General features: G+C 42.1%; 1 protein-coding gene across 2 annotated transcripts; it reads left to right on the top strand.

Moving 5' to 3' along the window:
• The first annotated feature begins 10,590 nt into the window (after positions 1–10,590).
• smyd1b (SET and MYND domain containing 1b) lies at positions 10,591–23,511 on the top strand. Of its 2 annotated transcripts, XM_021622073.2 has the most exons (10): positions 10,591–10,870; positions 11,951–12,148; positions 12,394–12,607; positions 12,728–12,858; positions 13,069–13,107; positions 15,837–16,032; positions 21,807–21,899; positions 22,032–22,195; positions 22,289–22,457; positions 22,575–23,511. In XM_021622073.2, exons 1-10 carry the CDS (start codon positions 10,749–10,751, stop codon positions 22,734–22,736), a joined length of 1,488 nt encoding a protein of 495 aa, XP_021477748.1. In that variant the 5' UTR covers positions 10,591–10,748; the 3' UTR covers positions 22,737–23,511. The 2 variants fall into 2 exon arrangements, with proteins under 2 accessions (XP_021477748.1, XP_021477749.1); XM_021622074.2 differs by lacking the exon at positions 13,069–13,107 and having other exon boundaries at positions 10,592–10,870; positions 22,575–22,750.
• Positions 23,512–27,766: the final 4,255 nt, after the last annotated feature.

The following is a 27,766-nucleotide window of genomic DNA, read 5'->3' as shown; positions in this document are numbered from 1 at the left end:
GAGAACTCAAAACAGCCCTGTCTGGTGCAAACACAAAAACAGGAACAATCACCCACAAACACACAGTGAAACCCAGGCTACCTAAATATGGTTCCCAATCAGAGACAATGACGAACACCTGCCTCTGATTGAGAACCATATCAGGCCGAACATAGAACTAGACAAACTAGACATGAAACATAGAATGCCCACTCAGATCACACCCTGACCAACCACAACATAGAAATATACAAAGTAAACTATGGTCAGGGTGTGACAGTACCCCCCCCCCAAGGTGCGGACTCCGGCCGCAAAACCTGAACCTATAGGGGAGGGTCTGGGTGGGCATCTGTCCGCGGAGGCGGCTCTGGCGCTGGACGTGGACCCCACTCCATAATAGTCTTTGTCCACCTCCTTAGCGTCCCTAGATAGGTGACCCTCCTAAGAGACAGCTCGGGACAGAGGGACAGCTGCTCGGGACAGAGGGACAGCTGCTCGGGACAGAGGGACAGCTGCTCCGGGCGGAGGGGCTCTAGCGGCCCCTGGCTGACTGGCGGCACCTGGCTGACTGGCGGCACTGGCGGCCCCTGGTTGACTGGCGGCGCTGGCGCTGGGCTGACTGGCGGCACTGGCGGCCCCTGGCTGACTGGCGGCACTGGCGGCCCCTGGCTGACTGGCGGCACTGGCGGCCCCTGGCTGACGGGCGGCATTGGCGGCTCCTGGCTGACGGGCGGCGCTGGGCAGACGGGCGGCGCTGGCGGCGCTGGGCAGACGGGCGGCGCTGGGCAGACGGGCGGCGCTGGCGGCGCTGGGCAGACGGGCGGCGCTGGGCAGACGGGCGGCGCTGGCGGCGCTGGGCAGACGGGCGGCGCTGGGCAGACGGGCGGCGCTGGCGGCGCTGGGCAGACGGGCGGCGCTGGGCAGACGGGCGGCGCTGGGCAGACGGGAAGCTCCGGCAGAGGCGCCGGGCAGACGGGAAGCTCCGGCAGAGGCGCCGGGCAGGCGGGAGGCTCCGGCAGAGGCGCCGGGCAGGCGGGAGGCTCCGGCAGAGGCGCCGGGCAGGCGGGAGGCTCCGGGCAGGCGGGAGGCTCCGGCAGAGGCGCCGGACAGGCGGGAGGCTCCGGCAGAGGCGCCGGACAGGCGGGAGGCTCCGGCAGAGGCGCCGGACAGGCGGGAGGCTCCGGCAGAGGCGCCGGACAGGCGGGAGGCTCTGGCAGAGGCGCCGGACAGGCGGGAGGCTCCGGACAGGCGGGAGGCTCCGGCAGAGGCGCCGGACAGACGGGAGGCTCCGGCAGAGGCGCCGGACAGACGGGAGGCTCCGGCAGCGCTGGACAGACGGGAGACTCCGGCAGCGCTGGAGAGGAGGAAGGCTCTGGTAGCGCCGGAGAGGCGGGAGACTCCGGCAGCGCTGGAGAGGAGGAAGGCTCTGGACGGATGGGCCGGAGAGACAGCCTGGTACGGGGAGCTGCCACCGGAGGGCTGGGGTGTGGAGGTGGTGACGGATAGACCGGGCCGTGCAGGCGCACTGGAGCTCTTGAGCACCGAGCCTGCCCAACCTTACCCGGTTGAATGGTCCCGGTCACCCTGCCAGTGCGGCGAGGTGGAATAGCCCGCACTGGGCTATGCAGGCGAACCGGGGACACCGTGCGCAAGGCTGGTGCCATGTAAGCCGGCCCAAGGAGACGCACTGGAGACCAGATGCGTAGAGCCGGCTTCATGGCACTTGGCTCGATGCCCACTCTAGCCCGGCCGATACGCGGAGCTGGAATGTACCGCACCGGGCTGTGCACCCGCACTGGGGACACCGTGCGCTCCACAGCATAACACGGTGCCTGCCCGGTCTCTCCAGCCCACCGGTAACCACAGGAAGTTGGCTCAGGTCTCCTACCTGGCGTAGCCATACTCCCTGTTAGCCCCCCCCCAATAAATTTTTGGGGCTGCCTCTCGGGCTTCCATCCACGACGCCGCGCTGCCTCTTCATACCAGCGCCTCTCCGCTTTCGCCGCCTCCCGTTCTTCCTTGGGGCGGCGATACTCTCCTGGCTGAGCCCAAGGTCCTTTACCGTCTAATTCGTCCTCCCATGTCCATACCTCCTCGCGCTGCTCCTGCTGCTGCTTTTTCCTTTGCCCATTACCACACCGCTTGGTCCTGTTGTGGTGGGTGATTCTGTAACGATTCTCTTCTTGTGAAGTAGAGGCGGACCAAAGCGCAGCGTGGTGGTTGTTCATTGTACTTTATTTACGACACTATACAAGAACAAACTAACGAAAAAACAAGAAACGTGAGAACTCAAAACAGCCCTGTCTGGTGCAAACACAAAAACAGGAACAATCACCCACAAACACACAGTGAAACCCAGGCTACCTAAATATGGTTCCCAATCAGAGACAATGACGAACACCTGCCTCTGATTGAGAACCATATCAGGCCGAACATAGAACTAGACAAACTAGACATGAAACATAGAATGCCCACTCAGATCACACCCTGACCAACCACAACATAGAAATATACAAAGTAAACTATGGTCAGGGTGTGACATCTACACAAAATAGTCTGTAATACTATCTACACAAAATACTCTGTAATACTATCTACACAAAATACTCTGTAATACTATCTACACAAAATACTCTGTAATGTCAGTGAAAGAAAAATTCAACAACAAAAAATGTTTTTATTTCATGAAAAATAAAACACTAATATATTTTGATCAGATAAGTATTCAACCCCCTGAGGCAATACATGTTAGAATCACCTTCGGCAGCATTTATAGCTGTGAATCCTCTTTCTGGGTAAATCTCTAACAGCTTTGTAATCCTGGATTGTACAATATTTGGCCATTATTGTTTTAAAAATGAATCATTGCTAAACAGACATTTTCAAGTCTTGCCATAGATTTTGAAGCTGATTTAAGTCAAGACTGTAACTAAACCATGTTGTCTTGGTAAGTAACTCCAGAGTACACTGAGTGTATAAAACATTATGAACACCTGCTCTTTCCATGGCATAGACTGACCAGGTGAATTCAGGTGAAAGCTATGATCCCTTATCCCGTATGATCCCGTAACTTGCTAAATCCACTTCAATCAGTATAGATGAAGGGGATGAGACAGATTAAATACGTTTCAAGCCTGGAGACAATTGAGACATGGGTTGTGTATGTGTGCTATTCAAAGGGTGAATGGGAAAATGGGGAATGGTAGTAGGTGCCAGTGTCACGACTTCCGCCGAAGTCGGTGCCTCTCCTTGTTCAGGCAGCGCTCGGCATCGCCGGTCTACTAGCCATCGCCGATCCACTGTTCTTTTTCCTCTGCCTTTGTCTTTGTTTTCACACACCTGTTTTCCATTTCACATTATTGGTTCCTGTATTTAAACCCTCTGTTTTCCTCATGGGTTTATTGTTCAGTTAGGTTTTTGTGTATGGCTGGTTTATTTCGACGGGTGCTGTGTTCACCCGGGCGTCATCATTACCATCTTATTTTTGTCAAGTGTAATTGTTACCTTGTGCCTTATTGAATAAAGTACGTTGCTCACTCATTCTGCTCTCCTGCGCCTGACTTCATGCATCAGCTACACTGACCTTCTGACAGCCAGGCGCACTGGTTTGTGTCAAGAATTGCAATGCAGTGGGGTTTTTCACACTCGTTTCCCGTGTGTATCGAGAATGGTCCACCACCCTAAGGACATCCAGCCAACTTGACACAACTGTGCGAAACATTGGAGTCAACATTACTGTGGAATGCTTTTGACACCTTGTAGTCCAAGCCCAGACGAATTGAGGCTGTTCTGAAGTCAAAAGGGGGAGTGCAACTCAAGATTAGGAAGGTAAAGTTTTGTATACTCAGTGTATTTTTGGCCTTGGGTTTTAGGCTATTGCCCTGCTGAAAGGTCAATTTGTTTCCAAGTGTCCAAGTTGCCACATTTTTGGGAGTTTTACTTTAGTACCTTATTGCAAACAGGATGCATTTTTAAGAATATTTTCTGTTCAACCTTCTTTCTTTTCATTCCGTCATTTTGGTTAGTATGGTTGAGTAACTACAATGTTGTTGATCCATCCTCAGTTTTCTCCTATCATAGTCAGTTAACTCTGCAACTGGTTTAAAATCCCCATTGGCCTCATAGTGAAATCACTGAGCTGTTTCCTTCCTCTCCGTCAACTGAGTTAGGAAGGACGCCTATATCTTTGTAGTGGCTGGGTGTATTGATCAGGGGATGGAAACTGTTCAGGGAAGTTGGCCGAAAACAGAACCGAGAACGAAAGTGATCTATAATGTTCTTGAACAGAACCGTTATTTTTTTAAAGCATGGGAACCGGTTAATAATGTTACGTTCTGGGCATTTTTCTTAATCTCCAGTCCCACAAAACAAGATGTCCAGTGCTTCATGCCCAGCACACTCCTCACCCGCAAAATGTCAGTTTAAACGTCTGTCCATTGCATGTACATAGCTTGCCCGCTCCATAGCAAACTGCTCTATCCACTGGTGAAGTCATTTCATGTTGAGCTAAACATACAAAAAATGTAGAATTCAGAGGTTTAAAAAGGAACAGAAAGGATTGATATAAACCGCTACTTTTTGGGGGTTCGAAGGTTCAGAACTAATGGTTCTGTTCAGAACAAAACGATTGGAAATAATTTTTGGTTCCAACCCCTGGTATTGATACACCATCCAAAGTGTAATTCATAACTTAACCATGCTCAAAGAGATATTCAATGTCTACCTTTTTACATTTTTACCCATCTACCAATAGGTGCCCTTCTTTGTGAGGAAATGTAAAACCTCCCTTGTCTTTGTGGTTGAATCTGTGCTTGAAATGCACTGCTCAACTGAGAGACCTTACAAATAATTGTATGTGTGGATACAGAGATGGGGTAGTCATTCAAATATCATGTTAAACACACATAGTTAGTCCATCCAACTTATTATCAGACTTGTTAAAAGCACATTTTTACTCCTGAAGTTATTTAGGCTTTCCATAACAAAGGAGTTGAATTGTATTGACTCAAGACATTTCAGCTTTTCATTTTCTATTAATTTGTAAAAAACAAATGAACACATTTTCCACTTTGACATCATGGTGGATTTTGTGTAGATCATTGATACATAGTCTAAATGTAATACATTTTAAATGTAGGCTGTAACACAACAAAATGTGGGAAGAGTTAAGGGGTGTGAATACTTTCTCAAGACACTGCATTTGCTACTGTCATCATTTATCAGTCAAAAGTACTGGAAATAAGTTTAATTATTTTAGAAATGATAGGCCTAGAAAATCAACTTGACTGGGTTGGTGCATAATGACTATGGTGCTTCAGAGACACTAAGGGGTGCCATGTCACTCTGGGTTCTTGTTATAGAGCTTGCCAGATTGTAGTCCTAAAATCCAAAAATGAGTTTGTTCAGCCAATAAGGTCTGAGGCTAATACAGGCTTAGGAGGTATTCTATGTTTTGTTCTATGAGATAATATCAATCAGTTAATGTGACCTTAATACATTATGAAGCCTTTATGTGCTTTATAAAATTCCATAAATGCTTCAAAACTCACAAAAAAGTGTTAACTGATGAAGATTATCTCATAGAACAAAACTTCTATGATCTCCTAAACCTGTTTTTACCACAACTTATTTTTGGCATTAATTGAAAAACCCTAAAAAAATTCCATTCATTTCCCCATAGGCTTGGGCCAATGAACCATGGCGGAGTTAGTGCCTACAAAAAAATAAGAAATTACATCAGGCTAATTAGCAGCATGCTGGAACCCTTGTGGATGTAGCCTAACAGAGCAGAATGTTCGATCACTCTATGGAGCCCCAAAGATGTTCTCTCTCTCTCTCTCTCACTCTCTCCTCTCCTCTCCTTTCTCTCTCTGCACCTAGGCCTATACAAGTGACACCAACATGTTGGAGTTGCCATGGAAACATGCTATGTCTGCTCTGTGATCATGAGTTGAAGATAGGGTAGTGGTTGGATGCAGCAGGGAAAAGGAGAGGGAGGGAAAAAGAGATTGAAGAAGAAGCAGAGTAATTTAGGGATTATCTCAAAGGCATAATAGAAGTAGATGGCATCCCAATCTTCCTCGAACCCTCTACAAATGATTCTACCAAGAACCCTTTGATCATCTAAAGGTTCTTCCTAACCCTTACACTCTATGAACTGTTCCACCAGTTAAACCTTAACACAGTGGTGTTAAGAAAATCAGGCCTGCAAGTCACACAACCCATACACTACCCACCATTGCGACCTGTACGCTCTCGTTGCTTGGCCCTCGCTTCATACTCGTCGCCAAACCCACTGGCTCCAGGTTATCTACAAGTCTCTGCTAGGTAAAGCCCCGCCTTATCTCAGCTCACTGGTCACCATAGCAGCACCCACTCGTAGCACACGCACCAGCAGGTATATCTCACTGGTCACCCCCAAAGCCAATTCCTCCTTTGGTCGTCTTTCCTTCCAGTTCTTTGCTGCCCATGATTGGAACGAATTGCAAAAATCTCTGAAGCTGGAGACTCACATCTCCCTCACTAGCTTTAAGCACCAGCTGTCAGAGCAGCTTACTAATCACTGTACCTGTACATAACCAATCTGTAAATAACACAGCCAACTACCTCATCCCCATATTGTTATTTATCCACTTGCTCTTTTGCACCCCAGTATCTCAACTTGCACATCATCATCTGCACATCTATCACTGCGGTGTTGATGCTAAATTGTAATTATTTCGCCTCTAAGGCCTATTTATTGCCTTACCTCCCTACTCTTCTACATTTGCACACACTGTACATCTATTTTTATATTGTGTTATTGACTGTGCGTTTGTTTATGTGTATATCTGTTGTTGTTTTTGTCGCACTGCTTTGCTTTATCTTGGCCAGGTCGCAGTTGTGAAAGAGAACTTGTTGTCAACTGGCCTACCTGGTTAAATAAAGGTGAAATAAAATTTAAAAAATTAAATAAATAAACATCTGGAGGATCAGCATTTGTGGGTTCAATTACAGGCTCAAAATGGCTAGAAACAAAGACCTTTCTTCTGTAATTTGTCAGTCTATTTTCGTTCTAAGAAATTAAAGCTATTCCATGTGAGAAATTGGCAAGGAACTGAAGATCCTGTACAACTCTGTGTACTACTCCCTTAACAGAACAGTGCAAACTGTCTCTAACCAGAATAGAAAGAGGAGTTGGAGGCCCCGGTGCACAACTGAGCAAGAGGACAAGTACATTAGAGTGTCTAGTTTGAGAAACAGACACCTCATAAGTCCTCAACTGGCAACTTCATTAAATAGTACCCGCAAAACACCAGTCTCAACGTCAACAGTGAAGAGGCGACTCCGGGGTGTAGACCTTCTTGGCAGAGTTGTAAAGAAAAATACATATCTCTGTCCAGTGTCTGTGTTCTTTTGCCCATCTTAATATTTTATTTTTATTGGCCAGTCAGAGATATGGCTGAGATATGTATGGGGAAAAAAGTTTTTAAAAAATTCTAGGAATGTGAAGTGAAAGTAAAATATAAATCGTCAAGTAAAGTAAAGTACAGATATCCAAAAACATGACTTAAGTAGTACTTTAAAGTATTTTTACTTAAGTCCTTTACACCACTGTCCATGGTCAATTTGATTCGACATTCAATATCCCTATTGGGCTTGTTAGGGACTATCAGTAAAGTACACAATATACATGGGACAATAGTAAAACAATTTCAATAGCTCCAAATATCAATTACTTAAAAACCTCAAACCAACATTTTAGAAATGAATTTACAAATATTGAAATCATTAAATGGGACAACTGAAAGATCTGCAACATGAAAATATAAATATAAATTATTGACGGTCCCTAACTAGCCCCAAAGATAGGCTGTCCAATGTCAAACCAACTTTGCCACAGTGGCACACCAGCCGCTGAAGCTAATTGGCGAAAGAAGTTGGCTTGCTTGCTAGCTAGTCTAGGTGACTTCAAGACACAAGATCTGGTTAGACTGTTTCACATTATCTAGAAGGGTGAATGACTGTAACTTTGTACTGTTTTGGTAGAGTGAATGTACACACACACAATAGATGACCACAACTCTTGTTTGGCTTCAGTCATGGCCACTGCATTTCTTAATGACCAAGCTGAAAAACAAGGCAAAATCATCAAGTTCAGCCACCCTTTAAAATGTATGAACCCAGAACTTAATACATCAGTTTACCAATTACGGAAGTATTTAGTTTTGGGTTAACCAAGATTAGCAATGATTCAATTCAAACAAGAACGAACATGTTTGTTATATCTCTCTTTCATTTTAGCAGATGCTCTTATCCAGAACAATTAGGGTTAAGTGCCTTGCTCAAGGGCACATTGACAGAGTTTTCACATAGTTGGCTCAGGGATTCAAACCAGCAACATTTCAGTTACTGGCCCAACAGTCTTAAGTGCTAGACCACATGCCACCTCTTTCACATCCAGTAAGTATAAGAAGTGTTCCACGCTCTCCATAGACACAACAAATCGTAACATAATTTTAAAAACATAAAAGGCGGTACCACAAAAATGTAGGTTGGGTTATGACGTCCTTAGTCTAAATGACAAATGGTATACTTGCTCTTTCAAACACAGAAACAAGGTCCCATTGATAGGCAGATCAAATCCATTGTCTGGCCAAGTACTGGGGCTGTTTTAGGAATATTATTGTGTTGTGCTTTGTTTACCATACTGTATTACTATATTCAAACATATTTTTAAAATGTTACCATGCTACTGTGGTATTCAGGAAGACTGTCACTGATAACAGGTCTATTACCAGTACATGCATACCTTAAGGCTGACACAGTGTCTTATGAAACATAACCCAATGTGAAAGACAGGACTGAGATAGACAGAGGTCAAATAAGAAGCATAACCACTGAGTAACGTGGTGTAAGTCTACCCCTACAGAAAAAAACACATTACTTGACATGTGGAAATTCACTTGATTTCACATGAAATTTCACGTGTTTTCTGAACACTTCACATTTTCATGTTTAGTTTCATGTTATCACATGTTGCTTTACATGTTGTCACATGTTATCACATTAACTTCACATAAGATCACTTAATTTCACATGAAATGTCTTGTGTTTTTGGAACACTTCATGTGGGTTTTGCTTAAGGGTAACGACAGCTGGAATATAAGTCTAATAGCCTATTCTTTGGATCTAAAAGCTTTTCTATAAATGAAATGTCTATTGTTATCAGACTTGAGCTGTTTTCGTCACTGTCATGACTGCTGACTCCTGGCTAATGGAAGAGAGCATGAACAGTGCACTGAACAGATCCTTCATGGTCCGTCAGCTGATAGAGGCCCTTCGATGTTTTACGTTTCAAAGTGTAAATGGGGTCACAATCAGAACAGAATCAGAATATAACCTCCTTACATATGTTGCCACAAATGATAATATACTGTGTGGCAGATGTCTCATATACAGTAGGTCATGACTCATACAGCGTTATCATGGCAAAATAATGTGACTTTCTTTCAAGCTTGAGTCCTCTCAAGAAATGGTACACATATTTTTCAATGTACACATTACAATGTACACATCATGTACGAAAATAGTCATCATGTTTGCCATTGAAGTGACACTTATTTTTATTTTTGTACTTTTACTGTTCAAAAGCAATGCCCCAAGTATAAATGCAATAAAGTACACATGCGAAAGGGTAAAAAAAAAAATACATGTATTTCCTGTGCACCTTTGCCTTTGTCTCCATTTGTGTGAATTATTGGTGATGCCAAGCTCAAGAAATGCGTTTTTAGCTAAATAGTGTTTTCTAGACACAACTGCAAACTTCAAGGAGTAGGGAAGTCAAGGAATTGGTCTGATGGGGATTTCTGGTGTCATCGGCCTTCCCCCTTGCATGAGGAACAAAACCTGCGCCATGTCACGAGGATACCTGGACCACCTATTGAAATGTGCCTTTTGTTAATCAGGTGATAAATCAGGTGATAAATGAGCTGAGAAGGAGTAGAGTAGTACTAAAGTAAGACTTTTTTTAAATAGACTGTCTTCTGCCAAGTTTATGAAGATATCTTATTTAATTTGTTTAAAGTAACACTGTCAATCTCATATTCTTGGACATGGTCGCCCTAAAGATCTTAAACAGGGGTTAATGATATTCGCCTGGCCTTATGATATCATACTTGACACCCCACCTAGTGATAGATAGAGATAAAAAGAGACAGAAAGAGATAGAGAGAGAAAGTACCAGAACATGGTGGAGGAAAGGAGATAGTGTGGTGCTGGGTCTGACTAGCTTCCAGCAGCTGTCCAACGTCACCACAACTGACTCCTGACAGACAGGCCCAACTGAGAGACCAAAATACTCCTTAGGACCCAGGAGAGACCAACTCAGGACAATGTGTGTGGGGGGTGGGGTGGGGGGGGATTCAACAGATCAAAGGAAAATAACAATAAAACCATTATAGTAATGGTAACTTTCTCAAAAATGGCAGATGAGCTTTAAGGACACTAGAATGTGATTGAAGTGATTTTGATCTAGGATTCCTTCAAGACTAATTTAGTGGCACCCTTCAAACCCACACCAACCCCCTTCTCTATCTGACTTGGTTCAGCTCAAGTGGTGGAAGTCTATTTTAGTAGATTGGGGTGTGGAATGTGCAGTTGTTGAAGAACGTGAAAGATCTACTTTGTAGAGGACACCCAGACAGTACTCACTTCCAGTCTCTCTCTCTCTGTCTCCTTAACCTAACGGACTGTTTCTCTGTCTCTCGGACCGGACCACCACACCTGACATGGACAACATTGAGGTGTTTGACTCACCTGGAAAGGGGAGGGGCCTTAGAGCCACTAAGGAGCTGCTTTCCGGAGACGTTCTTTTCTCAGAACCCCCCTTTGCTGCAGTTGTCTTTGACAGGTAAGAAGATGCTGCTGTATGGATGGGGTTTGGCTGGGCACATGAGACATGACTAACTCCTAATGCATGGGCGACCACACATGAGCCCAATATTCCGATCCCGTGTTATATGTCTTTATGGCTGCGTTTACACAGGCAGCCCAATTCTGAAACGTTGCCACTTATTGGTATTTTGGCCAATCTGATCAAATCTTTTGCCAATTATTGGGCAAAAGATCAGAATTGGGCTGCAACCATTAACATGTGTTATTCACAGCCACATATAATTAGTTCAAAACATTTACATAGTGTAAAATGGTGATGAGGACAGGTCACACACAGGTCCCGTGCATGCTGACACATAGGCTAAAGCCTGCCATCGTTTAGTTGAAGATACAGCACTTTACTATTGTGGTGGAGCATTTTTTGTTTATCTGGAGAGACACAACAAACTTCACAAGATATTATAGGTACATATCAGTTTGTGAACAACAAGATCAGAGTGCTATGACCTCAGCAGGGGACAGATACATGGGGTCAAAGGTCATTACATGAAGTCATGTGGGGATGTACTTTCCCATCCTTCTTCCCCTGCTGTGGATCATGGAACTAGCCTCAATCTCATGTAAATAAGTAAGCATTGGACAAGTAAACTTTGCTGGAGCCAGAAGGCTCAAATCTCCTATTTCTGTAGTGCGTACAACAGAAGAGGCTAGTGGGAGGAGCAATAGGAGGACGAGCTCATTGTAATGCCTGAAATGGAATTAATGGAACGGAGTCAAACGTGGTTTCCATATGTTTGATGTGTTTGATATCGTTCCATTTATTCCATTCCAACCATTACAATGAGTGTTTCCTAATATAGCTCCTCTCAACAGCCTTCTCTGTTGTGCAAGTACACCCCCTGTATAGGACCACAAGGCCACTGAGTTGGTTAAACCTCGTGTGGCCTGCAGTAGGCCTATAGAAACTCTCTAACTCTATATATCCCTCTCTTCCATTCACATCCTTCATACTCCCCTCACTCTCTCGTCTGTCTCTCTCTTTCTTCTCTCTCTGTCTCTCTCTCTGTCCCTGTCTCTCTCTCCTCTCTCATACTAGTCTTGCAGACAAGATCTGCCACAGCTGTTTCCGCAGACAGGACAAGCTGCAGCGCTGTGGCCAGTGTAAGTTCGCCCAGTACTGTGACAAGACATGCCAGAGCGCTGGCTGGAAGGAACATAAGCTGGAGTGTGGAGCCATCAAGGCTTTTGGGGCCATCGGGGACAACTTCGGCAAGGCACCCAATGAGAACATCCGGTGAGGAGGGATTGTGTGTGTGGGTGGTACTTGTGGGCCGTGGGCGAGGTGAGGTTAGGGGGAATAGAGGAGGAGGAGCCAAAGACTTAGGGGGGTGCATGGGGAGCGAGGGGAGCGGGAGATGGGGGATGCAGGGGGATAGAAAGTGTGCAATGTTGAATAGTTTACTGTCAATTGAGTCATTATCATGTTATGGATGAGCATTAAGGTTTGACCTAACAACTCATGTTCCGTGTCCCTGTCAGTTTGGCCGCCCGCATCATGTGGCGCCTCGATAAAGAGGGCGGTGTCATGTCAGACATGCAGATGACCTCATTGGACGATCTGGAGAACCACATCAGTGACATGCCAGAGGATGATCTGAAGGAGCTGAAGGTGGACATCCACAACTTCTTGGACTACTGGCCACGCAACAGCAAGCAACACCGTGTAGACGACATCTCGCACATCTTTGGAGTGGTAGGTTCTTCCCTCTTCTCTTTCTTCTCTCCATTTCTACCTGTTTCTCTTCCTGTTTCTTCTTATTCTATCACTTTCCTTTTTTCATCTGTCCATCTGTTCCTCTCCATCCATCTGTAGATCAACTGTAATGGCTTCACAGTGAGTGACCAGAGAGGTCTAAATGCTGTGGGAGTGGGTCTGTTCCCTAACCTGTGTCTGGTCAACCATGACTGCTGGCCTAACTGCACTGTCATCCTCAACCATGGCAAGTATGTACTGTAATTCAATAACAATAGGGACACCATGAGCATTGAGGTTGACTGAGTTGTAAGCTGTGTGTGTGTGTGTGTGTGTGTGTGTGTGTGTGTGTGTGTGTGTGTGTGTGTGTGTGTGTGTGTGTGTGTGTGTGTGTGTGTGTGTGTGTGTGTGTGTGTGTGTGTGTGTGTTTGGTGTAAACTGCTTCTTGCTTTGTCTTTCAGTCAGTCGGCTGTGAATACTGTGTATCACTCTCAGATGAGGTGGGTCTTTCTGGTACAATAGTATAACCCCAACAACTTCCTAAATATCATCAATTAAAATCTCACCATCATAAATCCTCATCTCCAACATCATCAATAAAAACCTCACACCCATTACTCCTATGATGCATCACTGTCAGCGATAAACTTGAAACAGGGTTCTTCATAGGAAGGGCTCAGTAAGACCTGACTTCAAGTTTAAAGTTGAGTTGCTTCACCATATCAAAAATGGTTGCTTGTGTAAAGGACATCACACTGCTCACTCCTGATTCGACCCATACTGAGGCTCGAACCCAGGACCTCTGCCTCACAAAAACACATGACCACCTTCCACAAGTGTCTTACCAAGTCGTGATGCTAAATACAGTGCCTTGCGAAAGTATTCGGCCCCCTTGAACTTTGCGACCTTTTGCCACATTTCAGGCTTCAAACATAAAGATATAAAACTGTATTTTTTTGTGAAGAATCAACAACAAGTGGGACACAATCATGAAGTGGAACGACATTTATTGGATATTTCAAACTTTTTTAACAAATCAAAAACTGAAAAATTGGGCGTGCCCTTTTGCTGCGATTACAGCTGTAAGTCGCTTGGGGTATGTCTCTATCAGTTTTGCACATCGAGAGACTGACATTTTTTCCCATTCCTCCTTGCAAAACAGCTCGAGCTCAGTGAGGTTGGATGGAGAGCATTTGTGAACAGCAGTTTTCAGTTCTTTCCACAGATTCTTGATTGGATTCAGGTCTGGACTTTGACTTGGCCATTCTAACACCTGGATATGTTTATTTTTGAACCATTCCATTGTAGATTTTGCTTTATGTTTTGGATCATTGTCTTGTTGGAAGACAAATCTCCGTCCCAGTCTCAGGTCTTTTGCAGACTCCATCAGGTTTTCTTCCAGAATGGTCCTGTATTTGGCTCCATCCATCTTCCCATCAATTTGAACCATCTTCCCTGTCCCTGCTGAAGCAAAGCAGGCCCAAACCATGATGCTGCCACCACCATGTTTGACAGTGGGGATGGTGTGTTCAGCTGTGTTGCTTTTACGCCAAACATAACGTTTTGTATTGTTGACAAAAAGTTCAATTTTGGTTTCATCTGACCAGACAGAGCACCTTCTTCCACATGTTTGGTGTGTCTCCCAGGTGGCTTGTGACAAACTTTAACCGACACTTTTTATGGATATCTTTAAGAAATGGCTTTCTTCTTGCCACTCTTCCATAAAGGCCAGATTTGTGCAATATACGACTGATTGTTGTCCTATGGACAGAGTCTCCCACCTCAGCTGTAGATCTCTGCAGTTCATCCAGAGTCCAGAGTGAGTCAGCCTCTTGGCTGCATCTCTGATCAGTCTTCTCCTTGTATAAGCTGAAAGTTTAGAGGGACGGCCAGGTCTTGGTAGATTTGCATTGGTCTGATACTCCTTCCATTTCAATATTATCGCTTGCACAGTGCTCCTTGGGATGTTTAAAGCTTGGGAAATCTTTTTGTATCCAAATCCGGCTTTAAACTTCTTCACAACAGTATCTCGGACCTGCCTGGTGTGTTCCTTGTTCTTCATGATGCTCCTCTGAGACTATCACAGTGCAGGTGCATTTATACGGAGACTTGATTACACACAGGTGGATTGTATTTATCATCATTAGTCATTTAGGTCAACATTTGATCATTCAGAGATCCTCACTGAACTTCTGGAGAGAGTTTGCTGCACTGAAAGTAAAGGGGCTGAATAATTTTGCACGCCCAATTTTTCAGTTTTTGATTTGTTAAAAAAGTTTGAAATATCCAATAAATGTCGTTCCACTTCATGATTGTGTCCCACTTGTTGTTGATTCTTCACAAAAAAACACAGTTTTATATCTTTATGTTTGAAGCCTGAAATGTGGCAAAAGGTTGCAAAGTTCAAGGGGGCCGAATACTTTCGCAAGGCACTGTAGTTAGCAATTTGGCAGCACAAGTGGAGACACTTCAGATGGAGGATTTTCACAGATCCCCAACTGCTACATTCACCCCCTAAGCTCCCTCCGCAGCAACCCCAACATTGATCTTAGAGCAATTGCAGATTGGGGTCAGGGCACCATTGTAAATGAGGAGTGAGTTTCACAAATCCTAATCTGCTACACTTGTTAACTTACTAATTCTGTTACAACTCCACCTACCTCTCCCAGAGCCATATCTTTAGATATATATGGCTCTGCCCTCCCCCTTTCCACCACTTCAGTCCTCCAAGTCACTAGCACCACCTGTTTGCAAGCCAAGCTCAGCAAACATAAGGAATGTCCACCTGTCATCATGTCTTCCTTCACCATTTGTGCTGTTGGCACTTCTCTGAACATTGTGTTTGGGTTTCCCTCTGTCTGTCTATCTCTGTATCCCTCTGTCCAGCTCTGTCACCCTGTCTCCTCCTGTCTGCCTCTGTCACCCTCTGTCTCTCCTTCTCTCTGTCTCCCTTTCTCTCTGTCTATCTCCCTCTGTCTCCTTGTCTGTCTTGTACAGAGTGCCGTGTGAGTGATAGTAGATAGTAGCAAATTCTATGCTGGTGTTTGGAAATATTGATGAAAAGATCTGTGTAATGTAACCAAATGTTGCCTAAGACCCATTCAGGTGATCTGTGCATTGCAGCTATGGGTTCATCTCAGAATTCAATTTTAGACTATTGAGATGCACCCTGCCCTTTGCCTCCGGAGCACCCCACATAACCCCCTCACTGCCCCTCTCCTCACCCCAGGATTGAGTTGCGTGCCCTGGGCAAGATCGAGCCGGGTGAGGAGGTGACAGTGTCCTACGTGGATTTCCTGAACGTGACTGAGGACAGACAGAGACAGCTGAAAATGCATTACTTCTTTGACTGCACCTGTGAACACTGTAAAGGTCACATCAAAGACGACCTCAAGATGGGAGGCAAGGAGGTGGACGGGGTCAAGGTAGGGGCATGTGAATGTGAAATCCACCCATGTATGTCATTTAAATTTGACCAACAAATATCCCACTGGGTTCAGATCATGACTTATTATGATAGGATCAAATGATGGGTCCTAGGACTGATTATTGTTTAAAGTAAAAAGAACTGAACCTTGTGTTGCTTTCGATTTATGAACATCATATCCTATACTAGGCCTTGTGGGAATGTGTTGACTTGCTGTAGGCTAAATCACTGCTTGCTGTAACATAAAATCAAACCACTTTAAAGTTGCTAATAGGCCATGAGTCTAGATGAGTCACTGCTTGAGAGGTCAGACTCAGGACAAAAGCCAGCCAAGACAGCTGCCCTCGACGACTACGCTCATAAAAGCAATACCCTAACATTAGAGTACTGGGACTATATAATTTAAATTCTGTTCCTAGGGCTTTTGTCAGTCAGTATGTACACAGATGGCATCATTATGAAAACAGAGAACATTATTGAGCATCTGCAACGGTGACATTGGTAACAAGGCACAATGCATTGTCATGTGATAATAACATGTTGTCATCGGTGTCAATCAGTGTGTAATTTTGACAAGACCAGATTCACATGTGAGACATGTCTAGTGACACGTTATATACTACCCCTACATGTATTCCAGCATACATACACTACCAGTCAAAAGTTTTAGTACATCTACTCATTCAAGGGTTTTTCTTTATTTTTTATTTTTTTACTGTTTTATACAATGTAGAGTAGTAGTGAAGACATCAAAACTATGAAATAACACATATGGAATTATGTAGTAACCAAAAAAGTGTTAAACAATTTAAAAAATATTTTATATTTGAGATTCCTGAAAGTAGCCACCCTTTGCCTTGATGACAGCTTTGTACACTCTTGGCATTCTCTCAATCAGCTTCATGAAGAATGCTTTTCCATGTGCTGAGCACCTGTTGGCTGCTTTTCCTTCACTCTGTGGTCCATTTGTGTGTATATATAGTACAGAAGCTTGGAAACACCTACTCATTCAAGATTTTTTCTTCATTTTACTATTTTCAACATTGCAGAGTAATAGCAAAGGCATCAAAACTATGAAATAACACACATGGAATTATGTAGTAACCAAAAAAGTGTTAAACAAATCAAAATATATTTTATATTTGAGATTCTTGAAAGTAGCCACCCTTTGCCTAGATGACAGCTTTAAACACTTATAGCATTCTCTCAACCAGCTTCATGAGGAATGCTTTTCCATGTGCTGAGCACGTGTGGCTGCTTTTCCTTCACTCTGCAGTCCAACTCCTCCCAAGCCATCTCAATTGGGTTGAGGTCAGGTGATTGTGGAGGCAAGGTTATCTGTTGCAGCAATCCATCACTCTCCTTCTTAGTCAAATAGCCCTTACACAGCCTGGAGGTGTGTTGAGTCATTGTTCTGTTGAAAAACAAACGATAGTCCCACTAACCGCAAACCAGATGGGATGGCACATCGCTGCAGAATGCTGTAGTAGCCATGCTGGTTAAGTGTGCCTTGAATTCTAAATAAATCCCTGACAGCGTCACCAGCAAAAAAAATAAATAAAATAATATTTCACCTTTATTTAACCAGGTAGGCTAGTTGAGATCAAGTTCTAATTTGCAACTCCGACCTGGCCAAGATAAAGCATAGCAATTCGACACAAACAACAACACAGAGTTACACATGGTATAAACAAAACATACCGTCAATAACAGTAGAACAAAAGAAAACAAAAAGTCTATATACAGTGTGTGCAAATGAGGTAAGATAAGGGAGTTAAGGCAATAAATAGGTCATGGTGGTGAAGTAATTACAATATAGCAAGTAAACACTGGAATGGTAGATGTGCAGAAGATAAATGTGCAAGTAGAGATACTGGGGTGCAAAGGAGCAGGATAAATAAATAAATACTGTATGGGGATGAGGTAGGTAGATAGATGGGCTGGTTACAGATGGGCTATGTACAGGTGCAGTGATCTGTGAGTTGCTCTGACAGCTGGTGCTTAAAGCTAGTGAGGGAGATATGAGTCTCCAGCTTCAGAGATTTTTGCAGTTTGATCCAGTCATCGGCAGCAGAGAACTGGAAGGAAAGACAACCAAAGGAGGAATTGGCTTTGGGGGTGACCAGTGAGATATACCTGCTGGAGCGCGTGCTACGAGTGGGTGCTGCTATGGTGACCAGTGAGCTGAGATAAGGCGGGGCTTTACCTAGCAGAGACTTGTAGATAACCTACAGCCAGTGGGTTTAGTGATGAGTATGAAGTGATGGCCAACCAACGAGAGCGTACAGGTTGCAATGGTGGGTAGTGTATGGGACTTTGGTGACAAAACGGATGGCACTGTGGTAGACTGCATCCAATTTGTTGAGTAGAGTATTTCAACATTGCACCCCCACACATCACACCTCCTCCTCCATGCTTCACGGTGGGAACCACACATGCAGAGATCATTCGTTCACCTACTCTGCATTTCACAAAGACAAGGTGGTTGCAATCAAAAATTTAAAATTTGGACTCATGACACCAAAGGACAGATTTCCACAGGTCTAATGTCTATTGCTCGTGTCTCTTGGCCTTAGCAAGTCTCTTCTTATTATTGGTGTCCTTTAGTATGGGTTTCTTTGCAGCAATCAGACCATGAAGGCTTGATAGTCTTCTCTGAACAGTTGATGTTGAGATGTGTCTGTTATATATATGCCATACAACTCTCCTTCCGTGGCCTCCAATTGCTCTTAAATACAAGTAAAACTAAATGCATGCTCTTCAACCGATCGCTACCTGCACCTACCCGCCTGTCCAACATCACTACTCTGGACGGCTCTGACTTAGAATACGTGGACAACTACAAATACTTAGGTGTCTGGTTAGACTGTAAACTCTCCTTCCAGACCCATATCAAACATCTCCAATCCAAAGTTAAATCTAGAATTGGCTTCCTATTTCGCAACAAAGCATCCTTCACTCATGCTGCCAAACATACCCTTGTAAAACTGACCATCCTACCAATCCTCGACTTTGGCGATGTAATTTACAAAATAGCCTCCAATACCCTACTCAACAAATTGGATGCAGTCTATCACAGTGCAATCCGTTTTGTCACCAAAGCCCCATATAATACCCACCATTGCGACCTGTACGCTCTCGTTGGCTGGCCCTCGCTTCATACTCGTCGCCAAACCCACTGGCTCAATGTCATCTACAAGACCCTGCTAGGTAAAGTCCCCCCTTATCTCAGCTCACTGGTCACCATAGCATCTCCCACCTGTAGCACACGCTCCAGCAGGTATATCTCTCTAGTCACCCCCAAAACCAATTCTTTCTTTGGCCGCCTCTCTTTCCAGTTCTCTGCTGCCAATGACTGGAACGAACTACAAAAATCTCTGAAACTGGAAACACTTATCTCCCTCACTAGCTTTAAGCACCAACTGTCAGAGCAGCTCACAGATTACTGCACCTGTACATAGCCCACCTATAATTTAGCCCTATCAACTACCTCTTTCCCAACTGTATTTAATTAATTAATTTATTTTGCTCCTTTGCACCCCATTATTTTTATTTCTACTTTGCACATTCTTCCATTGCAAAACTACCATTCCAGTGTTTTACTTGCTATATTGTATTTACCTTGCCACCAAGGCCTTTTTTGCCTTTACCTCCCTTCTCACCTCATTTGCTCACATTGTATATAGACTTGTTTATACTTTATTATTGACTGTATGTTTGTTTTACTCCATGTGTAACTCTGTGTTGTTGTATCTGTCGAACTGCTTTGCTTTATCTTGGCCAGGTCGCAATTGTAAATGAGAACTTGTTCTCAACTTGCCTACCTGGTTAAATAAAGGTAAAATAAAAATAAATAAAAAATTTGAACTTTATTTGGGCTCCAATCTGAGGTGCAGTTAACTCTAATGAACTTATCCTCTGCAGCAGAGGTAACTCTGTGTCTTCATTTCCTGTGGTGGTCCTCATGAGAGCCAGTTTCATCACAGCGCTTGATGGTTTTTGCTACCGCACTTGAAGAAACTTTCAAAGTTCTTGAAATTTGACGGATTGACTGACCTTCATGTCTTAAAGTAACGATCGACTATTGTTTCTCTTTGCTTATTTGAGCTGTTCTTTCCATAATATGGACTTGGTCTTTTACCAAATAAGGCTATCTTCTGTATACCACCCCTACCTTGTTACAACACAAATTAATGGCTCAAACTCTTAAGAATCGGTCCCTTTTTTTGTTGTCTAAATTGTTGCCTAAAATTACATACCCAAATCTAACTGCCTGTAGCTCAGGCCCTGAAGCAAGGATATGCATTTTCTTGGTACCATTTGAAAGGGAACATTTTGAAGTCTGTGTAAATGTGAAAGGAATGTAAGATAATATAACACAATAGATCTGGTAAAAGATAATACAAAGAAAAAAAAAATGTTTTAATGTATTTTTTTTCTACCTTCATCTTTGAAATTCAAGAGAAAGGCCATAATGTATTATTCCAGCCCAGGTGCAATATAGATTTTAGACTGATCCAACGAACCATTTTCATTTCTTTTCAAAATGTTGTATCTAGACCGCCCAAATGTGCCCAACACTTTTCATGTTCAAAACTGTGCACTCTCCTAAAACAACAGCTTGGTATTATTTCACTGTAATAGCTACTGTAAATTTGAAAGTGCAGTTAGATTAACAATAATTTAAGCTTTCTGCCAATATCAGATATGTCTATGTCCTGGGAAATGTTCTTACAACCTCATGCTAATCGCATTAGCCTATGTTAGCTCAACTGTCCCGCCAGGGGCCCACTGATCCTGGAGAAGTTTTCAGAAGGAAAGAAATTCCACAAATTAACTTTTAACAAGGCACACCTGTTAATTGAAATGCATTCCAGGTGACTACCTCATGAGGCTGGTTGAGAGAATGCCAAGAGAGTGCAAAGCTGTGGTCAAGGCAAAGGGTGGCTACTTTCAAGAATGTCAAATTTTAAATATGTTTTGATTTGTTTAACACTTTTTTGGTTACTACATTATTCCATATGTGTTATTTCATAGTTTTGATGTATTTTCTATTATTCTACAATGTAGAAAACAGGAAAAATAAAGAAAACCCATGAATGAGCAGGTGTGTCCAACCTTTTGACTGGTACTGTATATCTTTACTCCGTAGTCATTGGACATTCTTAATTCCATTATTTTACTTTTTAAATTTGTGTGGATTGTTGTGTATGGCTAGATATTACTGCACTGTTGGAGCTAAAAACACAAGCATTTCACTACATCCACAATATAATCTAGTAAATATGTGTATCAGGCCAATAAAATGTGATTTGAGCAAGGCACTTAGACAAGCTCCAGGAACTGTGGCTGACTGTGCTCCTTCCAATGTGTGTGTTTATTTTTTCTCTTTCCTTTATTTAACCAGACAAGTCAGTTACTAACAACTTATTTTCAAAGACGACCTAGGAACAGTGGGTTAACTGCCTGTTCAGGGGCAGAACGACAGATTTGTACCTTGTCAGCTCGGGAGTTTGAACTTGCAACCTTCCGGTAACTAGTTCAACGCTCTAAACCACTAGGCTACTCTGCCACCCCAGGGTGTGTGTTGTCTGGGGTAGGTGGGAGCAGAGCAGAATAATAATATTTTTCTCTAAACCAGGGCTCCTCTCCTCTCCTGACCTCTACTGTCCTATTCTCTCATCTCCTGTCCTTTTCTCTCCTCTTCTCTCCTCTCCTGTCCTTTTATCTCCTGACCTCACCTGTCCTCTCCTGTCCTCTCTTGTCCTGTAGGTACCTGAGGAGCAGGTGAAGGAGGTAACAGAGTACAGTCTGCAGATGCTGCAGAAGATGGATAAGGCTCGCATGGAGGGGAACTACCATGAGGTACAACATAAACACACACACACACACACACACACACACACACACCACACACACACACACACACACACACACACACACACTGGATTCCAAGCCTAAATCAAACCTCCCCGCTCTCCTCCTCTCTCCTCCCAGGTTATTAAGATATGCAGGGAGTGTATGGAGAAACAGGAGCCAGTGTTGGCTGATACACACATCTACCAGCTAAGGATGTGGAGCACAGCCAGCGAGGTGTTAGCCTACCTGCAGTTTATTGACGAGGCCGCTGACTATGCACGCAAAATGGTGGACGGATACAAGTAAGTACAATTGACCATAAGAAACCTCTTAATTAACAGAGTTTAGAAAAAAAACGGTGTAATTAAATGTATCACTGTATCACATTTTGACAGCAAGCTATACCATCCATGCAACGCCCACCTGGGGATGGCAACCATGAGGGCAGGAGTGACCCACTGGCAGGCAGGGAAGATAGAGGTGGGACACGGCATGATCTGTAAAGCCTATGCCATCCTGCAGAGAACACACGGACCCACACATCCCATCACCAAAGACCTTGAGGTAAGACATGAGACATGCACACACACACATGCATTCTCACACAGAAATGCACACACACAGGGAACGATCTCCAGATTAAAGTCACCTTGACGACCTGATCCCTCCCCCTCTCCCTAGGCTATGCGTATGCAGACAGAAATGGAGCTGAGGATGTTTAGAGAGAATGAGTATATTTACAAAAGTATGCGGGAGGCTGCCCTGAAGAACCAGCCAATGAACATGATGAACGAACCTATGGCGGAGAGCGTCAAGAATCTCTTCCGCCGGCAGAAGAAGTGATCTCACATACACACCACACCACACACACAGACACACACAATAGCATAGCAGTGTACACAGTACACACCTTGAGATCAGTTTACATACAGATTGTCAGAGGAATCAACCCCTCTCAGTTCCAACATCCTTGGCTCCTCACCAACCATACTGTAGCTGGGAGACCCCTCACCCTCATATCCTCTCTCTCTATCACCTTGTCAGCTACACTGGTGTGAAAGAACTAGTAAAAGCAAATTCCCAAAAACACATCCACCATTGCTTTAACCCAACTTGCATTTTCAAAATCACTAGAAATTGAGGAAGCCACTTTTAAACTATTATGGGCCCTTTAATGGAAGGATTCGGGCCCATCTGGTAACCCTTATATTGTAACAGACTAGATGGACGGCCCTACCAAAGCTTTAAAGCTAGAATTCTTAGTTGCTGTATCTATTTTAGGACTTATAAATTAATTATATAATACCTATTGATTCTTGAAGAATATAACTTATAAATATATAAGCTTGTTTTACTCCAATGTTTGTAAACAATGGAAATGTAAACAAACACTGTATAGCTTTAAAACATGGGTAAAACTATAATTATTATATCGTGAATGGTCTGTCCTTCCATCCATAGCTCTGTATATCAAATTGAGAGTGGTTACATTTCTCCAGGCCCATCTATCGGCCTCATACCAAAACAGAGGAGGGGTGACCGCTTTGTTATTGGTTCAATGAAGAATTCTAGCTTTATTTTCTACACTGCTGGGCTTTTTAACTTTATATAAAAAAAAGTAACGTCACATTAAAATTGTTGAGAAAAATCTATTGTTGGCTTGTGTGCTGATTTCCTAATGCATTGAATCCCACTGATCCACTGGTCCATATTCTTCCAAATTCCAAAATTGGTGTCTCATTATTGTTGAATTTCTCAATTTTCCCTGAAGTTCTGCCTAAGTATGTAAAATGCTATTACAATGCATTGCAGTGAGACCAGACGATTCCATGCCTTTAAATGATATTAATCCACAGTGCACATTTGTTTGCTGCTGTGTGCCAGCTACAGTCATGAGCGGAAAAAGAGAAAGAGCTTCATCTAGTGGATACATTTAATCATTACACTCAATATATCCATGCCAGTGCAGTAGACCTACAGGGCTTATAAGGCTGTAATAAGAGCACGGGTGGTGGCGAAGGGTTGAATTGCATTCATGTCACATAAGTCATAAACAGTTCATTCATTCACAATGTATTGATAAATGAACCCTAAAATAGTGTTATTAAATTAACCCCCCATACATATACCCCTGGACTCATGTGAGGAGGGACTGTGAGCCCAGTCACTGTGAGAGCAGAGGAGATTCTCTGCCAAAGAACATCAGTCCTCCCACAGTGCACACATACACAAGCAGAGGGAAGAGGAAAACTTCTGTACTTTCTGAAAGGCCTACACAGGTGGTAAGGGTAGACAACATCACCTCTGCCACACTGACTCTCAACACAGGGCCCCACAAGGATGTGTGTGTTAATCCCCTCTTGTACTCCTTGATCGCCATTGTTGGGGGTAATGCCTTAAAAAGTAACACGTTAGATTACTCAGATTACTTTGTTGTGGTTAAGAGGAACCTAACACATTCGTTTTTCACTTTAAGTAATCCGTTATTTAGTTACTTTTTCAAGTAAGCAAGTATTTGGAAAAATCCCTCCTCTATGTTTGTTGAGGGTCTCTTTCTGTTTCCCAGAGGAACTGGCTCTTGGACAACTCCCTAATTTATTGCTACTTTGGAGGAAAGCAGTGAAATAAATAACCAAGGTGTGATTGAAGGTGTGCAGTTTTATTTAGACTCTGAGTCATGAATGTTGTAATGTGTTGAATGTTCTAATGAATGTTGTAATACGTTTTCTTTTGAAAAGCCTCCTGTACAGCCGCCAAAACTCATTTGACAGGTGTGCAGCAGGTATGTGAGGGGTTGTAATGTCCTTTCATAGCCGGGCGATTTCAGCAAATAAATGCCTGTTTCAAATAAATGCCGCGGTCTAAATGAAATTGTTTTAGATGAACTTCAGTGAGTACCGTAAAGATGTGCAAAATAAGATAAAGGGGAGCACACATCATTGACATGGATGAGACGGCAGTGTGGTCTTACTTGTTCGGCTCAACTGGATACATTCTCTCACTCACCCAACTACTGAGAGAATGGTGCTGTCCAGCCTGGATTGTAACCATCTGATTCCAAGGGTTGCAAGTTTGAATGCAGCCCGAAAATTAGTTGTTTTGTATTTTGTTTAAGCCTATCCCAAACCTTAACTCTTACTTAACATATCAGAGTTAACTGCCTAACCTGAAGATTTCAGAGTTATGCCATAACTTAAATTAAACACTTCTAAACACCATTCTGCAGTTTCCAAATCACCTACACTTGCCGAACAACTGATTAAAATGACCCCCTATTTCAAAATATTACTTTTGGGCAGAATTACTGTGATTCCATGCACTCCCCACTGGCACTTGCAACACTCAAAGCACAGTAATATATTTAAACTCAAAGCCCAGTAATATATTTAAACTCAAAGCACAGTAATATATTTAAACTCAAAGCCCAGTAATATATTTAAACTCAAAGCACAGTAATATATTGAAAAGCACAGTAATATATTTAAACTCAAAGCCCAGTAATATATTTAAACTCAAAGCACAGTAATATATTTAAACTCAAAGCACGGTAATATATTTAAACTCAAAGCACAGTAATATATTTAAACTCAAAGCACAGTAATATATTTAACTCAAAGCACAGTAATATATTTAAACTCAAAGCACGGTAATATATTTAAACTCAAAGCACAGTAATATATTTAAACTCAAAGCCCAGTAATATATTTAAACTCAAAGCACAGTAATATATTTAAACTCAAAGCCCAGTAATATATTTAAACTCAAAGCACAGTATATATTTAAACTCAAAGCACGGTAATATATTTAAACTCAAAGCACAGTAATATATTTAAACTCAAAGCCCAGTAATATATTTAAACTCAAAGCACAGTAATATATTTAAACTCAAAGCACAGTAATATATTTAACTCAAAGCCCAGTAATATATTTAAACTCAAAGCACAGTAATATATTTAAACTCAAAGCACAGTAATATTTTAAACTCAAAGCCCAGTAATATATTTAAACTCAAAGCACAGTAATATATTGACAAGCACAGTAATATATTTAAACTCAAAGCACAGTAATATATTTAAACTCAAAGCACAGTAATATATTTAAACTCAAAGCACAGTAATATATTTAAACTCAAAGCCCAGTAATATATTGAAAAGCACAGTAATATATTTAAACTCAAAGCACAGTAATATATTTAAACTCAAAGCACAGTAATATATTTAAACTCAAAGCCCAGTAATATATTTAAACTCAAAGCACAGTAATATATTTAAACTCAAAGCCCAGTAATATATTTAAACTCAAAGCACAGTAATATATTTAAACTCAAAGCACAGTGATATATTTAAACTCAAAGCACAGTAATATATTTAAACTCAAAGCCCAGTAATATATTTAAACTCAAAGCACAGTAATATATTTAAACTCAAAGCACAGTAATATATTTAAACTCAAAGCACAGTAATATATTTAAACTCAAAGCACAGTAATATATTTAAACTCAAAGCACAGTAATATATTTAAACTCAAAGCACAGTAATATATTTAAACTCAAAGCACAGTAATATATTTAAACTCAAAGCCCAGTAATATATTGAAAAGCACAGTAATATATTTAAACTCAAAGCACAGTAATATATTTAAACTCAAAGCCCAGTAATATATTGAAAAGCACAGTAATATATTTAAACTCAAAGCACAGTAATATATTGAAAAGCACAGTAATATATTTAAACTCAAAGCACAGTAATATATTTAAACTCAAAGCACAGTAATATATTTAAACTCAAAGCCCAGTAATATATTTAAACTCAAAGCACAGTAATATATTTAAACTCAAAGCACAGTAATATATTTAAACTCAAAGCACAGTAATATATTTAAACTCAAAGCACAGTAATATATTTAACTCAAGCACAGTAATATATTTAAACTCAAAGCACAGTAATATATTTAAACTCAAGCACAGTAATATATTTAAACTCAAAGCACAGTAATATATTTAAACTCAAGCAGCACAGTAATATATATAACTCAAAGTATGCCATTCTGTTCTTTTGAAATTAATTTTCAGAGTTTCATATGTTCTTTAATACCTGCCCTTAATGATTTAATAATGAATTATTTTGTGATGTTGTTTATTTAATGGATTATAGTACACTTGAATTGTGGTGTTTTCCATATAGCCTACAGTTAGCCTATATAAACTAAATAAAATACTATTGTGTTCTTTAAATAGCCTACATTTTCTTTCATATTCTAATGTGCCTTAGACCTCATAAACACAACCAAATGATTATTGTTGCAATAGACATAGGTCTATATGAAATGTATTTACCTGTACATAGCCCATCTATAAATAGCCCAAACAACAACCTCTTCCCCTACTGTATTTATTTATTTTGCTTCTTTGCACCCCAGTATTTCTACTTTGCACACTCATCTACTGTCAAATCTACCATTCCAGTGTTTTAATTGCTATATTGTATTTACTTTGCCACCATGGCCTATTTATTGCCTTTACCTCCCTTATCTCACCTCACTTGCTCACATCGTATATAGACTTATTTTTCTACTGTATTATTTATTACCTGTTGTTTGTTTTTTTTACTCCATGTGTACTCTGTGTCGTTGTATGTGTCGAACTGCTTTGCGTTATCTTGGCCAGGTCGCAGTTGTAAATGAGAACTTGTTCTCAACTTGCCTACCTGGTTAAGTAAAGGTGAAATATTTTTTAAGATGTTTAAATGATTAGACTTATAATTCTGACATCAAGAAGCTGTATCAATGGCTTAGGTAGCCTATGGGGTATCAAGACCTGGCTTTTCGAGTGTTAAGGAATACCTTAAGATGACCAAGTCATTTTTGGGTGGGTT

Source organism: Oncorhynchus mykiss, chromosome 11 (assembly GCF_013265735.2).
Source record: "Oncorhynchus mykiss isolate Arlee chromosome 11, USDA_OmykA_1.1, whole genome shotgun sequence".
Classification (NCBI taxonomy): domain Eukaryota; kingdom Metazoa; phylum Chordata; class Actinopteri; order Salmoniformes; family Salmonidae; genus Oncorhynchus; species Oncorhynchus mykiss.
The sequence above is the reverse complement of the archived record's forward strand: the minus strand, read 5'-3'. Positions and strand labels throughout refer to the sequence as shown.

Bases quoted from the DNA above. Each gene is read 5' to 3' on its own strand.
- smyd1b (XM_021622073.2), top strand. From the start codon at position 10,749: ATGGACAACATTGAGGTGTTTGACTCACCTGGAAAGGGGAGGGGCCTT. The intron at 13,108-15,836 runs GTGGGTCTTTCT...TCCTCACCCCAG, and splicing joins GTGTATCACTCTCAGATGAG to GATTGAGTTGCGTGCCCTGG. The intron at 22,196-22,288 runs GTAAGTACAATT...ACATTTTGACAG, and splicing joins AAAATGGTGGACGGATACAA to CAAGCTATACCATCCATGCA.